General features: G+C 36.1%; 1 protein-coding gene across 1 annotated transcript; it reads left to right on the forward strand.

The window, feature by feature from the left end:
- The first annotated feature begins 984 nt into the window (after positions 1-984).
- Positions 985-17,533, forward strand: RAB21 (RAB21, member RAS oncogene family). Its single transcript, XM_025402840.1, is given in 6 exon segments — positions 985-1,125; positions 1,865-1,972; positions 5,216-5,279; positions 13,258-13,312; positions 13,794-13,882; positions 17,134-17,533. Coding segments are annotated over 6 exon segments (600 nt in total). The 3' UTR covers positions 17,277-17,533.
- Positions 17,534-19,332: the final 1,799 nt, after the last annotated feature.

Here is a 19,332-nt window from a genome sequence, read left to right on the forward strand (position 1 = left end):
TTAGGATGAATTAGGTATTTTTCTAGGAAAAAAAGGTTCAGTGCTATACAGAAGAAAATCAGGGAAAAAGAGTTCAAATGAATTTGGGAAATGCTTGTATAAATACAGTCAGCTAGCCTTCTGTTTAGCAGCATCCTAATGTGTTAATGTGCATTGTTAGTGTATAAAAATCAATAAATAGCATTTCCAAAGTATACCTGATGTGTGTGCGTGTGTCTAAATACATGTCTGGTGTCTTAGAAAAAGTTTTGTTGAGACTATAAGGTAAAGTCCATCTATGTAGTCTCATCTCTGGTATTGACCATACCCACTTGGAGTTCCCTGGGGGATGGGGTCATGTATTTGAGGCTTCAGTGGCATCACTCATCTATCAGAAAAAACCCCTACTGCTCCTAAAGGGGAGATCATTACCTTCTCTCTGAAGCCTTCTTTGACTCATTCAGACAACTGTTACACTTCCTTTCTCAGTACTATCTTTACGGTGTATTTGGCAAACCCTCCATTTTAGCAGTTATCACATGGAATTGTAATTCTCTTTATTTTTGTTTCTCTAATAGAGTGTAAAAGCTAGAACCATGTCCTTTCATTTCTCTGACTTTAATGCTTAGGATAATTACTGAATATATGTTAAACAATTGAGTTACGAAGTAATTGTGGAACCATTTTGAATAATATTGATATTTGTACATTAAGTAAACCACCAGTAAACATTCATTTTATCTTAGAAATCTCTTAAACTCTTTATTTCTGTGAGTAGATAAGGTAGCATCAAATTAAATGCTCTAGGGAAAATTTTGTTCCACTTAGATAAGGAAAAATATTAAGAAAAAAGTACTTATTTTCTGTGTATTTTTAATAACCTATGTTCAGAAAACATGATTTTTTTTTAGGTAAAAATGTAAATAATATCTTTAATGAAACAATTTCGATCATTAATTTGAAACTCGGTGATTACTTTTTCTCCCAGATAACTTTTACATTGAGATGATTCATTCATCTATAGTTGTTAGGATAAAGAACCGTATTTTATATGAAACATTGTTTAATGTATATTTCTCTTTTTAGGCATCATTCTTAACAAAGAAGTTAAATATTGGTGGGAAAAGAGTAAACCTTGCCATATGGGTAAGTGAGCTTTTTCAACTCTTATGCATGGAGGCTTCTTCCTTTTTTCTTTTTTTTTTAAGTTTATTGGAGCTTAGCCACAACTTTTTTTTTTTTTTAATTAAAAATAATCTTAAAATCTGGTTGAGAATTATATCTGGAATATAATTGAATATTTGAATATTGCTGTTATAACTTTTCAGCTGGAGAAGGGTCAACTCAGAAGGGTTCCACTTCAGAGAGAGGACAGGGTGGGTGGACAGCTTGCCTGGCCTTTTTTGCCCACCCTGTGTCTCCATATTCCAGCCTTCCAAGGGAATGACTGATGGAGAGTAGGGTGAGGATAATGGAGCAGGGTACTTGTTGACTGGTGATCTTGATGCATGTGCTGTTTCCCTGTCTCTCCCAGTGTGGGAACTTAAACTTAGGGCAGAGCCTATTCCTGGCTTATAATACTGTGTTGGCTGTTTTGGCCCTCTGGCAACTGAACTGGTTTTTTAATGGGGTTGGGGAAGTTGCTGAGGAGGAGGAAGGTTGGGAGGGAAAAAGTAACTGTCGTATATCACTAAAACATTACATATTGGTCATAACTTAAAATTTTTTTGTGTGACCTGTTTTGCTGTTTTGTTTCTGTTAGGAGGGTTTTGTGGTTATCTGTGACTTTATGCCATATTTTCCAATTAATCAAAAGTTCACCATAGTTGCAATTGCAGATTTGTATTTTTCTTCTGATCTAATAAGCATTTGTTGCTTTCTTTAGGATACGGCAGGTCAAGAGAGATTCCATGCATTGGGTCCAATTTACTACAGAGATTCAAATGGAGCTATTTTAGTTTATGACATAACAGATGAAGATTCTTTTCAGAAGGTATTCTATTTATGGGTAGATGTCTTAGAAGGACAATAGTAATTTTTCAAGTATCCATTAATATACTTTTGTTCACTAATGTGATTAGTTTTGTTTTTAAAAATAAAGTATATAATTTGTGCATAACTGGTGACAACTTACATTTTATTTTTCTTTTCACCTACAACATGGAGGTATACTCCTATGTTTAATGAAATATTTAATTCATATGAATTAATTTATGTTAGAATAATTAATGGCTTATTACATGGCTTTCTCAAATATTAAGGAAGGAAAATACTTGAAGGTGAGCTTCAGAAAAATATGGGGGCTTTTGTTTCTCCCTCTTATGGAAAAATCACACTTATTTCCTTAATTCCATAGGCATTGGGCTCTTAAACTTGGTGTGGCTGGACAAGTTCCTTTACTGTGAAGAGAAAAAAGGAGGAGCAAAATCACATTTAAGCTTTTTCCTTGCCAAATATAATAAAGGTTTTAAAAGGACAGTCTTAAAATTATCTCATTAGTTTACTTCCCTTCAAATACACACCACATATGTATGACTCTTAAAGTTGTTTGGGACCAAAAATGAGTTACCATTTAATTTACCTCTGACTGTAATTTATTTCATCACAGTCAGATGGGTTACTTATTTGACCTTTCCTCCTAAAGCTGTTCTTGGAATATGTCAACAATGTGTAACCACAGGGAGTAATGCCAAGGAAGAAGCTTGTCATGCCTTGACTTACAGGCTTGTTCTTGGTAAAATTACTTGTTTGTTTTTTCTCTTTATTTTTTTTTCCCAGTTAAATCTGATAGAGCAGATATACAAGTTAGCCCTTGGGTTATTAACGATATTGGAAAAGCTTAACTCGAGAAGTAGAAAATGAAACAATAGGTACCTTGTAGATTTAATGATTTTTAAAAGTTATTTTGGTGCTGCTGTTTGTTACCTCCCTCCTGACTTTTTGCATGAAAAGACATAGTTTAAGTATTTATTAAGAGAAGATTGAAGCCAGGCACAGTGGCTCACACTGTAATCCCAGCACTTTGGGAGGTCAAGGAGGGCAGATCACTTGAGGTCAGGAGTTCGAGACCAGCCCAGCCGACATGGTGAAATCCCATCTATACTAAAAATATTAGCTGGGTGTGGTGGCACATGCCTACAATCTTAGCTACTTGGGAGGCTGAGGCAGGAGAATTGCTTAAACCGGGGAGGCAGAGATTGCAGTGAGCCTAAATCGTGCCACTGAACTCCAGCCTGGGTGACAGAGCGAGATGCCATCTCAAAAAAAAAAAAAAAAAAAAAGATTGAGTCATTTAGGTTGAAAAGTGACCAGTTCTCTACTGCTATGTAACAAAACTCCCAAAATTTTTGACTTAAAACAGTAACTTATTATTTCTCATGATTCTGTGGGTTGACCAGGCAGGTTCACTGCTCTTTGTGCTGTCACTGGAGTCACTCATAGAGCTGCACTGAACTGGGAGTTTGGCTGGGGCTGGAATATCCAAGGAGGCCTAGTTCTCCATCTGGCCTCTCACTATATCTGGTGTCTTATCGTCCAGTACTGTATGTGCTCTCTCATTATTCTGTGTTCTACCTTAAGCTTTTTATATGACAACTGGATCCCAAGAGTTAAATGTAGAAGCTACCAGGCCTTTTTAAGGCTTAAGTCTGGGATTGGCACAGCATTACTTCTGCCACATTGTCTTGTCAAAGCAGGTTACAAAGCCAGCCCAAATTCAGAGGGTGGGGAATTTGACTCTGCCATATTTGATGGGAGGATTGACAAAGAATTTGTGACCATCTCTAACTCACCAAAAATGTATGGGGTAAAGAATAGATAGAGTGCTTGTGGAGGGGTATCTAATTTGAAATGACTAACAAACTTTTTTTTAAAAAAATGATTAGATTAGTAGGTTGTGATACTATATGCACATGGAAGAGAGGAATACATAATTAGATTCTGCTGTGTTTCTTTTGAGGTGATGAAGATGTATATTTTATGCCAATATGGTCAAATTTTTCTTATGTGAAATCAATAAAGAGTGGAAGTTAAATGCTTTGAAAACTTTATACATATATGTGAATGAAACAAAAAGGTAGGGCTATACTGAGAAAACTGTCATTCAGTGCTGCTATAAAGATAATGTGATGATAACTACCTTTGCTTTTGTAGGGATTTTGGGTTTGCCAAGGGTAGTTCCTCTGCATTCTGTAGAGAACAGGAATGTGGAAGTGTTACATTTGTACACTATAAAACCAGATGCACAGTAAGTGGTTACCACATAGCTAATGTAATTTTTGGAATTTACAGATACACGTGTATTTTTTCAGGAGGGTATATAAGTTCAGTGTGATTTGGTTACATCCATATTAAATTTCATTGCAAAGAATGAAGGCAGGTGTCCAAGTTTGCCTTTTATTCTGTTATTATAATCAACATTTAAAATCATGAGTTCAAAAGAGTAATCTACTTAATTCCAGTGTACTGCCAACTGTGTCTACTATTATGCTGCGTTCATACCGGAGAATCAGTTCATAACTGGAGTTATTGTATATCATTGGTTCTCTACAGGGGATGACAATGCCTGGAGACATCTTTGGTTGTCACAACTGGCGGATGCTCTTGGCATCTAGTGGTAGGAAGTCAGGGATGTTACTAAACATCATACATTGCACAGGACAGTGCCTGACAACAAAGAATTATCTGTACTAAAATGTCAGTATTGCCAAGGTTGCAAAACCCTGTCATACACTAAATGATGAAATTATTTTAGCCCTCTTAATTTTTTTAGTGCTTATATAAATTATTTATTTATTTTTTGTCTTTTATTATGTGACACTGAAGCTCCTATGCCCTCTATTTAGGAATCAATTAGGGTACAAAAGACTGTTTTAAACCCACATATTCCTAAGTCCAAAGTGACACTGGTAATCTATATTGTAAAGCATTTAATATCAGAAGCTGGAGTTGATACACTTTTTCTCTAGTGAATAGCTTTGCTTGGATCTGTGGAAGACTGATGCAAGTTTATAGTAAGAGTTGCTTCTGTGTATTTTTCCATTGTTGTGTTTATGTGTATATGGTTTGCAATACTATCTGGCAATAAATGATTCTTCAGTGAATCATTTCTGGTAATAACTAAATAATATAGACTCTTAAAATTCTGAGGTATTTTGACAGTGTTAAGTTTTTGGATGTTGTGATAGTCGTAATTCTAACAGGATTTGTTTTAATGTGTGCTCTTTTGTATATACAGGTAAAAAACTGGGTCAAAGAATTACGGAAAATGTTGGGAAATGAAATCTGTTTATGTATAGTTGGTAAGCATCTTACTTTTTTTTTTAAAGAAGTCCTTTGTTTCCTTAATGTTTTATTGAAGACATTATAAACAAGTAATTTTTGTTTTAAAGTTATATGAGAAAGGAAGAATGACATATTAATATAAATATTTTAGAATAGTTTAGGATTTAGCCTGGTGCAGTGGCTCATGCCTGTAATCCCAGCACCTTGGGAGGCCAAAGTTGTTGGATCACCTGAAGTCAGGAGTTCAAGACTGGCCTGGTCAACATGGTGAAACGCTGTCTCTATAAAAATACCAAAAAAAAAAATAGCTGCACATGGTGGTGCATGCCTGTAATCCCAGCACTTGGGAGGCTGAGGTGGGAGAATCGCTTGAATCCAGGAGGCAGAGGGTGCAGTGAGCCAAGGTCACACCATTGCACTCCAGCCTGGGTGATACAGTGAGATTCCATCTAAAAAAAAAAAAAAAAAAGGCTGGATGCAGTGGCTCATGCCTGTGATCCCAGCCCTTTGGGAGGCTGAGGCAGGCAGATCATCTGAGGTCAGGAGTTTGAAAACAGCCCGGCCAACATGGTGAAATCCCGTCTCTACTAAAAATACAAAAATTAGCTGGGCGTGGTAGTGGGCACCTATAGTCCCAGCTACTTGGGAGGTGGAGGCAGGAGAATCGCTTGAACCCAGGAGGTGGAGGTTGCAGTGAGCCAAGATCACGCCATTGCACTCCAGCTTGGGTGACAGAGCGAGACTCTGTCTTTTTAAAAAAAAAAAAAAAAAAAGGCCTGGTGCGGTGGCTCACGCCTGTAATCTCAGCACTTTGGGAGGCCAAGGCGGGCAGATCACAAGGTCAGGAGATCGAGACCCCATCTCTACTAAAAATACAAAATATTAGCCGGGCGTGGTGGTGCGTGCCTGTAGTCCTAGCTACTCGGAGGCTGAGGCAGGAGAATGGCGTGAACCCAGGAGGTGGAGCTTGCAGTGAGCCGAGATGGTACCACTGCACTCCAGCCTGGGCGACAAAGCGAGACTCCGTCTCAAAAAAAAAAAAAAAAAAAAAAAAAAAAAATTTTGGATTTAGAAGTGATTTTCCAGGAGATTTAAACTCTAAGGAATGCCTTGGGGAGCAAATTGAAAACTAAACACTTGGGGCTTTGAGTTTCCTAGCCTTGCTTCAGTTTGATCTTTTGTTTTTCACTGTATGGTTTTGCTTAGAAAAAGTTTAGTAACTACTTTATAATAAAATTAAGGAGATGACTTAGGCCTGTGTTCTTGTTCTGTATATTTAACTACACATTTTTGAGTAATGGTCAAATTTGACCACAAGGATACAAGGAGATCATGATCCCAGGGTGGAGGAATATTCCTAATGGGTATAAAGGAACTCTACAACTCACTTTTGGACTTCTGGAATTTCTCTTTGGTTCTCTTTTTCTTTAGATTGTTATTTCTATGATATCACAATTATTGAACAATAAAAGTGTACTAGACACTGTGCTGTGTACTCACAGACATTATCTCATGTAATCCTCATAATCCTATGAGGGTTTTATAGAGGAAGCTGAGTCCTGGAGATAATAACTTGCCCAGTGTCAGGTAGCTTTCAGAGATCGGATTTGAAATGAAGTCATTCTGACTCTTAGGTTACTAAACCTTATGATGTATAGCCTCATGCTGTTTTCTCTCTTTTTTCTACATACCTGATAATACTAAAAACAATATGGGAGAAGCCAGGGTAGGATCATTTCAGTGGAAGACAAAGGTAGTATCTGGGGAAATGAAAGAATGGAACGGTCAGTGTGGGGAAATTCTGCTTTTAGCCTTAAGAATTTTTTTTTTTCTTGAGACGCAGTCTCGCTCTGTCACCCAGGCTGGAATGCAGTGGCGTGATCTCAGCTCACTGCAACCTCTGCCTCCTGGGTTCAAGCGATTCTCCTGCCTCAGCCTCCCGAGCAGCTGGGACTACAGGCATGCACCACCACGCCCAGCTAATTTTTGTATTTTTTGTAGAGACGGGGTTTCAACCATATTGGCCAGGCTGTTCTCAAACTCCTGACCTCATAATCCACCCGCCTCAGCCTCCCAAAGTGCTAGGATTACAGGCATGAGCCACCACGCCCGGCCAAGAATTTTAACTTGAGTTTACATTTCTTATCTGTCACCATTACATTGGTAGCTTTATAGTCCCAGATCAGGGGCAAGTCTTGGGGGAAAAGAGCAAGATGATTTCTCCTGCGTTTTGATCTAGATGCTAGATGTCAGGCTAGGCAGGAATATTTCAGACTGGAACACTGAAGTAGTAGGCTACTTGGAGGTTTGGAACCAAAGCTACAGCTAATCATTACTGAGTTTTGTGTAACTTTGTGTGGTATATGGACTTACTAGGAGTGGGAGTGGCCACAGTAGATGAATGACTGAAGATTTAATATTTTGGGATTCTGATCGTCTTTCTGAAGATAGAAATTTCTAACATATACATAAAGTCAAGGAAACTCCAAGAGCTTGTTACTTGACCAAGGTCACAAAGTAACATTAAAAAAAATCATCTAAGTTAAATAAGCTCATGAATAGTTTAAAGTGTGTGTGTGTGTTTGTTTTAATGTTCAACGAAGTACCTTTTATGTTGCCATTCTAAAAGTTGAAGGCATAACATTAAATTGAACCTCAAGGAAGATACTTTCACTGAAGCATCAGAGAGAGTGGTTGCCAGATAGTGAACTGGTTTCTTTAAAAATGTTTGTATATAAAGTGTATATTTTTAATGTTCATATTATAAGAAGTTTTAGGACTATTGGATCTGGTAGCCTACTGCCTCCAGTAGAGTCAAATACTCCATTTAATATTATAGAATATTTATTATTAGTGTGAGGTATAGAAAGCTCTCACTTTCTTCTGTTGACAAGTATGACATGGAATTTTATTTGGAATTCAGAGTTGGGAGAATTCTGAGAGCTCAGAGACTGATTTGCGTAATAATAAAACTCCAGTCTCCCGTTAAAAAAAAAAAAAAGAATTCTGAGAGCTTATTTACCACTTTTCCCAAACTTATTAGGATAATTTAGAGAATTAAAAAAAAAAAAAAAGTTTTTGGGCCTCATTATAGATACACTAAATCAAAATTTCTGTGGATGGGACTAAGAATTAATTCCCTGTTTTCACCCCACCCTTCTTCCTTCTATAAGTATTTTTGAGTGGCTTCTTTGTACCAGGCACTGTGTGCTGTTAATTCTGATTTAGTGTACATACACGCAGGTGTTGGAGAACAACTTATTTTTTCTGACAAGTGTAAGAAATGAATTTGTCTTCACATTTAGCTAAAATCATACTCCCTGTATCCTTCACTTTGAACTGATTTTTTAAGTGAATTTTTCATCGTATGTACAGAAAAGTGTACAAATCTTCAATAACATAATTTTCACAAAATGAAAATCGCACAGTGTAAGCAGTACCTAAGGACCCTGAGTTGTGTTACTTTTTCATCCCAACACTCACAGTTGTTTTCCCCTCGCCATTCCCCACCCTCTGTCACTGTCCTTTTTACTGCATGAATTAGTTTTGTTTTGAATTTTATATAAATGAAGTCATATAATATTAACTCTTCTTGTGTCTGGCTTTTTTGACTTTACTTTGTGTTCCTACGATTCCTCTATGTTGTATATAGTTGTAGTTCATTTTATTCTGATTGCTGTCTGATACTTTATGGATACTCCACAGTTTATCCGTTTTGCTATTGATGGACATTTGCATTGTTTTTCCCACTTCTTGATTTTTATTCTCTGTTGTAGTCGTTCAGTGTTTATTCTCTTCTGTTTTATTAGTAATTTTGAAATAATACTACTTCTCAGGGTTATGATGAAGATTATATAATGATTTGAAAAATACTTGGCATAGCGGTAGACATTTGACAAGAATTTATTCTGTTTACATAAGATAACCCTTCAGGCATTTGAAGACTACTTAAACAACTCACTTTAAGTCTTAAATTCTCTAGATCAGCGGTTTTTTTATGTGGCCTACCTTCTAGACATTCTGATCATCCTGATCATTTTCTCTCCTAGGTTTATTTTTACTGTATGAGTATGTCACCCACACTTGGAAATCAACAATAGAATCCAAATGTTGTTGAGCTAGTATGTACTTATAGGCCCTGTCTCTCTCCTCACACTGGCCTTCTATCAGGATTGCCTGAGATTGCTTAAACTTTTTAGCAGACATGTCAACTAGTTGCTCTTACATAGATGATAGTTATCCAAAATCTCAAGTCCTTTTTTGTAAGTATTGCTATTCAGTCCGATTTTTCCCAGCTTGTTCTCATGTAACAATTTAAAGCTAAGTGGAAATTTCAGTTTGTCATGTTTTTGAAACTTTATGTTTGATATATAGTCTACTAGCATTTTCCTGTGTAAATTAAATACTTAACCTCCTAGTTCCTTATCTAAGCCACTGAACTCCATGTGCTAACCAGTAATAGAGAACCACATGTTTCAGTAGCAGAGACTTTTTCCTCTAGGTTGTCATTAATCCATTGATAGGCACCCTTGGCTGTGGTTGCTAGTATTCTGCATCTAGTCTGTCCTTAACATTTGTATGTTTCTTGAACAAGTATTTATTATTAATCATAGTCACCATTCATTGAGTGCCAGGCACTGTTTTAAGAACTACACATTTTTTATTTCATTTAAGCCTCCTGACAATGCTGCAGGAAGACCATTTCATTTTACAGATGAAAAAATGTGCTTAGAGAGCTTGAAACTTCCCAAAGTCACATAGCTTGTTAGAAGTAGCCCTGGGATTTTAACTCAGATCTGCCTGCCACTTCAAGCCCATATCCTTAATAAACACTTCATTGCTTACTATGTACCAGGATTTGGGAATAGTGTAGTGAATAAGTAAACAAAATAGATATGGTTCTTGTCCTCCCAGAGTTTCTTGTGTAGAAAAAGAGAGGAAAACAAGCTACTTATTATATATTGTAATAAATGCTATGGAAGGGAAATGCAGAATGGAGTACTATGAGAGCATGAAAGCAAACCAACTAGATTTGAGGTGCAAGGGGGAGATAAGGGAAAATTTCCTAGACCAAGTGTTGTATAAACTAAGTTAGCTAGATGAAGCCAGTAGGATGATGGTAGAGTGTGTTACCTCCAAGGCACGGTGGCTCACCCCTGTAATCCCAGCACTTTGGGAGGCTGAGGCAGGCGGATCATTTGAGGTCAGGAGTAAGTTTGTGTTATCTATCATGGACTTTAATTCTCTCATAACAATATTGACTTTCCATTTGATCATTCACTGTGATGAATGTCATTAATATTAATAACTGTTCTTTATTGAGCATATAGTATATGCTAGGCCTTTTACATTTATCTTATTTTCACATCAACCCTGCAAGGTTTGTTAGCCACACATGCACAGAGTGAGACTAACAGAGGTTAACTAATTTGTCCAAAATATTACAATTATGGACAGGCGTGTTGACTCTCGCCTTTAATCCCAGCATTTTGGGAGGCCAAGGTGGGCAGATTGCTTGAGTCCAGGAGTTTGAGACCAGCCTGGACAACATGGCAAAACCCCATCTCTACAAAAAAATACAAAAATTAGCCAGGTGTGGTGGCGTGTGCCTGTAGTCCCAGCTACTCGGGGGGCTGAGGCAGGAGGATTGCTTTGAGCCTGGGAGATGGAGGCTGCAGAGAGCCGTGTTCATGCCGCTGCATTCCAACCTAAGTGACAGAGCAAGACCCTGTCTCAAGAAAAAGTAAAACAAAAAAAAATTACAGTTATGGAGTAAGCAAGGACTTAAAAACTAAGTTTTATTACATTTAAAAGCTTTTTGAAAGCTTTTTTCCACTGTGCCCCACAACCATCCAGTCTAAGCATGATGTGATTCTAGTTCTATATCATTGTTAGGCCCTTTGCCTTTAGCAGTGGGCATATCCCTTCTATATTCTTAATTCAAATATGTATTTTTAAGGAAGATCTGCTTAACTTAGAGGGTAGCTTTTTCCCTCCCTTTCCAATAGTCTCACCCTATTTGTTTATTTTTTAAATTCTTTATAGTACTATACCTTTAAGTAGGTGCTTACTTTGGTTGTTGTCCTTGTTTTCAGATGTTTTAAGCCTATCAGAAAGTTCCGTATGTAGCTGCACAGTAGTATTAAAGCAGATATGAGTCTCAAAGCCTTAATCCTTAGCTATCTTGCTTTTGAAAAAATATAGAAACTAAAAAGGTTTTTGAGCTTTGGAAAGAGGTCAGTCACTAGTCAGTCAGGTTTCTGCAGTGTATTCTGTGTTATCAATCCATTGTGAATACTGATTATTCAAAGAAATAGTAGTTGTTTAGATTTAAAATGTTTTAAGTTTAAAATAATAGGTTATTAAGATAGATAGCTATTTATTAATGGCCTGATTTATTAAAATTAGTCATTTAAAATATTATTAAGTAATAAAGCAGTGTCTGAATAATTTCTCCTAATGTTCATTTGAGGCAGTAAGGTGATTGCCTACTTTTCCTGTCTTCACTCTTTTTATAGGTATTGATGAGATTGGTGGAATTTGGAAAATGAGGCATTAAGTACCTGGAAAAAAAATTTCATAGGGTTTTACATAATTGAAGCAAAATTAATACTGCTACCTTTAGTAGGAGACTATCTTATTTTACCTTTATGAGGCAGAATCTTGTTCCTCTTTGTTGGAGCCACTGGCCACCAGGTGGTGCTTTTTGCATTCTTTACAGAATAACACGACAGTTTTTCCTCTGGTTACTGTCAGACTTTGTCATATTTTAGATAATTAAAATTTCCAATGACAAATATAATGTAGGAAGTTAGAACTAATATGAAACTTCTTGCTATGGTAGATAGCTCTTCAAAGAAGGAAGAGTTTGTTACTGAATTTGTTGATATCCACTGAACTTTAGTATTGTCTACTTCCCTCTCTCTGATTCTTAGGCTATGGTGGCAGATAGTTTCTAGCAGTTGCCAGCAACTAGGTTATCAGATTATTTGAACCTTTGGACTTGTCCACCTCAGTGCTAAACATTTTATCTTTTATTGGGTGCTTATTTCAATGCCTTATCTGAAATTTATCTGAAATTGTCTCCTAGAATCTATATGGTTCCAAGAAAAAAAGTAACTTTATTTATAAGATTTCTCTTATCCCTAAAAGCCATAATAGAAGAATAAAAATGTTTGTTTGAAGTGTCCTTCCATAAGGTATTTTTCCTTATCGTTATCTACTGTTTTTATTACCTTTAGCACTCTGTGTGTCCAGTCAAGTCATCTTAAGTTCAAGGAATCAGTATTTTGCAGTTTCTTCATTTTTGTTCTGGTGGCTTTTTAAAAAAGTACAATCTCAGCTTGGTTCCATTGTTTAAGGAGAGCTAACCTTATAATTTAAATCTGTATGATACACATATATTAAGTTTTAATAACTCACTAAAATTGTTTTTTAAACAAAGAATGCAGTTTTTCCCCTTACGATTGTGGAGTACTTAAAAATCTGTACACTTTAATTTTTACTTTAACCGGCTTATATCATCCAGGAAACTTGAATACTCGTAGGATCCAAGAAACTAGCTTAATATATTTTAGTAAACACTAAGATAGCCATACTTGATTGTTGACTGGCTTTAAGTTAATGGGAACTGTAGAAAATTTTGCTGTTACTTTCGATCATTTACACTTGGCTAAGAGTCATAGGTTTATCCCTAGGTTTCTGGTATCCCCCAAAATCAAAAAAGAGTGCCCATCTCTTTGGAAAAGTTGTTTTCTTTGTCAGAGGCTGCAGATTCAGGAAAGGTATGAATTGAGTCATTTGAAGGAGGATGAGGCATGATCAGCCCTCAGATCACAAGGCTTAACTTTATAATTTCAAGACATTTAGAAGTCTGGTGGGGATTTGCATTGTTTTTGCCGGTAATTAAAATGGCAATTTTGTATTTAGAATTGGCTTAATTTTGTTACGAAAATAAATCAGTATAAAGATAAATATTTACTTTTTTCAAAATAGGTAATAAAATAGACTTGGAAAAGGAAAGACATGTTTCCATTCAAGAAGCAGAGTCGTAAGTACTGTGACCCTCCCATTCCCCATCACTCCCTAGTAGAAGTCTTCTTCTTTATACATTTTGCTTTACCATTTGGGTATTACTCAAATCTCTTAACATAGATTGAGGTATTGGATTCAGTGAAGCATGTTTACATGGTAGTTTCTGGGCTTGTGGCAATAAAGCCCTTCCCTTTTTGACTTCAGTAAAAACTACGAGTGATATAAAACAAAACTATCATGATCAAATAGGCAGTAAGCCACAAAAACTTTTAAAGTATTTGAGTCCCAAATTAATCTATAAAAATTTCAAGGCTTATTATATTTGTATTATTTAAAATTTGATTTAATGTATAGAGAAGTTAAAACAGCTATATAAACTTAATTTCACTAAACTTGAATAAATTAATATGTCACTAAAACTGTTACTATTAAAAAACAGTTAAGACAAAATCATGAATAATATTTTACATCAGTCACTGATGTTACTTTTTTTTAAGGTATGCAGAGTCTGTGGGAGCAAAACATTATCATACTTCAGCCAAACAGAACAAAGGAATTGAGGAACTCTTTCTTGACCTTTGTAAAAGTAGGTATATTCAGATTTGGTTTGTTTAGAAATGGTTTTTGGTTTTTACTTTTTAAAAAATAATAATCTATTTTACACCAGTGTTACTTTTCAAAGAATTGGTTCTTTTTAAACTATTGACTATTGGTAATATTTCTAAAGTGCTGTAACTTTTTTTTTTAATGGTTAAATACCTACTTTAGTTCTGTTTCAAGCAGTAATTAATGGTTATGAAATCATATGTATGATATGGGCTAAATGTGTATTATAATATTACATGCATAAGTGTTAAAAGTGGAAGGGGAATTTACGTATTAAAACAAATTTAAGACCTGTAATGACCTGCTGTAATGAATGGACCTTATTTGAACACCGATTTGTCAAACTAGTGAAAAAGAGTGTTTGTGAAACAAGATATTTGATTATATTAAGATACTATTAATTTTTTAGGTGTGATTATGGTATTGTGGTTATGCTTTATAAAAGGAGTTCTTGTCTTTTGAAGACACATTAAAATAATTTAGGAATAAAATTATGGGTCTGAGATTTGATTCAAAATAATGGTAGGGATGCTTAGGGTTATGGATGAAATTGGGTGATGGATTTTCATTATGCTGTATTTTCTACTTTATGTTTGAAATTTTCCATATTAAAAAGTATAGTTTTAAAGAAAAAGGAAAATAAATTTATATATACTCTGAAAGTCATTTCTCATATTACCAATAAAATGCATATCTGAGTTTATGGACTTTAGACTCTTTTAAGAATTTGATGAAATCGTGTACACACACACACACACACATTTTGGAATAAATTAGTTTTATAAAACCCTCAAGTCATTCATAATTCTTCTAGAATAGTGATTATCTAAGTGATGTCCCGTGATCAGCAGCATCAATATCACTTGAGAATATGTCAGAAATGCAAATTCTTCGGCTCTCCAAGCCTACCAAATCAGAATTTCTAGGGATGGCGCCCAGAATCTGTGTTTTAACAAACGCTTCATATGATTCCAATGCACAGTAAAATATAAGAACCAATGCTGTACATAACAACTTGGGGGTCTTATTAAATGATTTAGTAGTTGTGGGATTGATTGAGGTCCTCATTTCTACCAGCACCCAAGTGGTGGTGATGCTAGTCCTCAGGATAACCTCCTTCCTTTCGTTTCTTCCTTCCTTCCTTCCTTCCTTCCTTCCTTCCTTCCTTCCTTCCTTCTTCCTTCCTTCCTTCCTTCCTTCCTTCCCTCCCTCCCTCCCTCCCTCCCTCCCTCCTTCCTTCCTTCCTTTCTTCCTTCCTTCCTTCTTTCCTTCCTTCCAGTAATGCTTTTAAATAGCAATGTACTAAGTCAGTGGCTTACAAATGTTATAAATGTCACATCTTCAAAACAATTTTTGCATGCTCCACATGTTTATTTAGAAATTTTATAACATGTACAAGTACTAATATGTACATTTTAAAACGTAACTAAAAAATAGAAATTTTGAAAAGTTAAAAATAAGTAGATATAGAATTTGTAATGTTTTCTTATTTCATCTTGTTGGATTGTCCCATATACCTCAACTTGTAAACCATTAATCAAGAGCAGTCTCTAAGAGCCCTTTTCTATTTTAAGGACACCCTCTTTTCTTCCTTCATTTTGTTAAATACATGTTTTGTAAATATTTTCTCCCAGTCTGCATCATGTATTCCATTTTTCTTACCTGTGTCTCTTAAAGAGCAGTTTTAAGTTTCAGTGAGGTCCAGTTTATCTATTCTTTCATAATTCATGTTTTGTGTCATACATGAGAACTCTTTATGTAAACCAGAGTCACAAAAATTTTCTCCTATGAAGATTTTTCTCCTGTGTTTTCTTCTGGAAATTTGGTTTCATGTTTTACATTTAAGCATATAACTCATTTTTCGTTGTTTTTTGCATACGGTGGTTAAGGTATGGGTTAAGGTTTATTTATTTATTTATTTATTTTTACAATAGATGTCCAGTTCTATTAATAGTACTGTTTCTTGAAAATATTATTCTTTCTTCATTGAATAACCTTGGCAACCATGTCAAAAATCAAGAGACCATATCTACGGGGGTCTGTTTCTGGACTGTGTTTTTTTGTTCCACTGATCTCTCTATTTCTTCTATCATAGTCTCACTGTTTTGATTAGTGTAGCTTTACACTAGTTCTTGAAATCAGATAGTGTGAGTCTTTCAGCTGTGTTCTTTGAAGTTCTCTCATCTTAAACTCCATTATTCTTCAAATATCTGGTCAGGGACAGTGGCTTGTACCTATAAGCCCAGTGCTTTATGAGGCCAAGGCCATAGGATCGCTTGAGCCCAGGAGTTTGAGACCAGCCTGGGCAACATAGTGAGACCCCCATCTTTAGCAAAAAAAAAAAAAAAATCAGCCAGGCATGGTGGTGCATACCTGTAATTCCAGCTACCCAGCAGACTGAGGCAGGAGGATCAATTGAGCCCAGGAGTTAGGGGCTGCAATGAATGAGTGATGATCACACCACTGCACATCCAGCCTGGGTATCAAAGTGAGACCCTGTCTCTCAAAACTAAAAATAAAAAAAATCATTTACTTAAAAGTATTACATTTCTAGTCGAAGAATAAATCCTGCACCCTAAATATTACTTGGAATAATTTGAACTTCTTTGACATATTTGTAAGTAAGTTTGGAAAATCTTAAGGATTGTACTTGTACACAGACATTTGTTCAGAGCAAAAAAAAATTTTTCTTTATTGATGTCACTGTGGCCATTATACCATTGGATAAATAAGCTTACTACTTGATACTAGTTTTTAAAACATGCAGGTGAAACTATTTTAGCGAACTGACACAATGTTCATTATATTTAGTTTCTTTTTTTTTTTTTTTGAGACGGTGTCTCGCTGTGTCGCCCAGGCTGGAGTGCAGTGGCGCGATCTCGGCTCACTGCAAGCTCCGCCTCCCGGGTTCACGCCATTCTCCCGCCTCAGCCTCCGAGTAGCTGGGACTACAGGCGCCCGCCACCACGCCCGGCTAGTTTTTGTATTTTTAGTAGAGACGGGGTTTCACCATGTTAGCCAGGATGGTCTCGATCTCCTGACCTCGTGATCCACCCGCCTCGGCCTCCCAAAGTGCTGGGATTACAGGCTTGAGCCACCGCGCCCGGCCTATATTTAGTTTCTTTGTTGGTTGAAAGTCAGAAATAGCTATCATAGTGTTACACTGAAATTTTAGAAAGAGAAAACACAAAGATTGTGATCCTAATAATGTTTGCTTTCTCTCTCTCTTAGGGATGATAGAAACAGCACAAGTGGATGAGAGAGCAAAAGGTAATGGCTCTAGTCAGCCGGGAACTGCAAGGCGAGGTGTACAGATTATTGATGATGAACCTCAAGCCCAGACCAGTGGTGGAGGGTGCTGTTCTTCTGGATAACTGTGTACGCCTAAGAAATTAAAAGACAGAACAAAACTGTGGATCATTTCTCTCAACATGAAGACTGCCATATTCCAAGTCACATTATTTTACCAATGGAATTATAGAATTAACAGTATTTTAAATTACGTTTATAACACTGCAGAGACCTTAAGTGCTAAACTTAGTGGAGTTTGTGACCAGAGAATTGGCATTTTCTACAAATGTTAACAAAGCAATTACCAATGGCCTTTTTACATTTTTTTTTTCTTTAATGAGGAATAATATGCATGTAGAAAAGACCTACTTAAAGGCTTCATTTATATTCTTTCAAATCAAATCTTTATTTAATAACTTATATATGTTGTTGGAATGGTTACATTTTTGCAGCCCTTTGTATTTTGTGGTAGTTTGAATTGTATCACTTCTAAACAGCAAACTGTTTTTGTTTCTGTTTTTGTTTTTAATTAGCAGATATCTGAAGTACTATTTTTGCAGGGTTTGCACAGGCCCATAACTGTCTACTACTTTGATATAATCTGTATACATCCTGTATGCTGAGCTGGTAAAATACATTGTAAATTACATATTAAATATTTTATCTGCTTTTACAAGCGCAAGGTGCAAAAATATATACAATAGTCTCATTGATGACTGTAAAGTGAATTAACATTTGGTGATTATGCCTAAGCTTTTTTGACTAATATAAAGATCATAACTCCCCTTCACTTCTGTCTTAACTTGAACATGGCGTGTTTAAATTTTCATACATACTTTACTTGAATTATTGCTGTTGTCACTTATTTTTGCCTCTGTGAGTTCATCTGATGATTGAGCAATAGCATTTGCCTTTTGGTTTCTTTGTTATTATAGAAGAGATGACTTCTGCTGATTTTGCTTTAGAATGGTTACCTTAGAAGAATTTGGGTGGCTCATGTTGAATTTCACTTTTGCAAAAGCTTTAGTTTTCTCATAGGCTTTATAAGAGATGGGTTAAGTGGTATGAGCAGAGGAAGTACCCAGATAGTAGCCAGTTACCAAGACTCATTCATACAGCATGCCTGAGGCAGCACTTTTAGATCCTTTGTGAGCAAGTTCTATTTGTTCATTGCTTGCCGGAGATGAACACAGAATGTTCTGTTTCATTTTATAAGAACTATCCTGAGTTTCTGTGGATGGAAACATTACATGTAGTGCAGTTATAGTGATAACACTGGAAAGATTTATTAAAGAATTATATTTGTGGCCGGGCGCGGTGGCTCAAGCCTGTAATCCCAGCACTTTGGGAGGCCGAGGCGGGTGGATCACAAGGTCAGGAGATCGAGACTATCCTGGCTAACATGGTGAAACCCCGTCTCTACTAAAAATACAAAAAACTAGCCGGGCGCGGTAGCGGGCGCCTGTAGTCCCAGCTTCTTGGGAGGCTGAGGCGGGAGAATGGCGTGAACCCGGGGGGCGGAGCTTGCAGTGAGCCGAGATCGCGCCACTGCACTCCAGCCTGGGAGACACAGTGAGACTCCGTCTCAAAAAAAAAAAAAAAAAAAAAAAAGAATTATATTTGTGTATACTTTATAAATTAGTCCCTCATTAGATTTTTTTTCTTAAGCATAAGACTGAAATGTGTTAATTTTAGTAGAATCAGGCACTGCTCACAGAAGGAACACAGATTGTAGAAATTAACATAAATTGTTCTTGTTCTAATATATATATTTTTTCATTTCTGTCATGCTTGGAAAACTAGTAAATATTATGTCTAAGATAAAATGGAATGGCCCCTGGATTTACTTCTTATAAGAAGCAGTAGTATGTAATAAAGCTGTTAACATGAGCAATTAGGAGGCTATAAAGAGATTATAGTTACAAAAGAAATACTGCCATATTTTTAAGTTAATAACTTAAGTCTTCCCAAATGGGTTAAAAGTTGAATGAATTGACACCCTGATGTTACGATGTTAGAATTTTAACTTAAACTAGAAGGCTTTCTGTGAGCCTTCACTTTACCTTCTTTAATTATTGTCCTTGCTAAACTCAACACAGACTTTTCTGTTATGTGTTTTTGAGGAAGTTGGGGTGGGAA

This window comes from Theropithecus gelada, chromosome 11 (assembly GCF_003255815.1).
Source record: "Theropithecus gelada isolate Dixy chromosome 11, Tgel_1.0, whole genome shotgun sequence".
NCBI classification, from domain to species: Eukaryota; Metazoa; Chordata; class Mammalia; order Primates; family Cercopithecidae; genus Theropithecus; species Theropithecus gelada.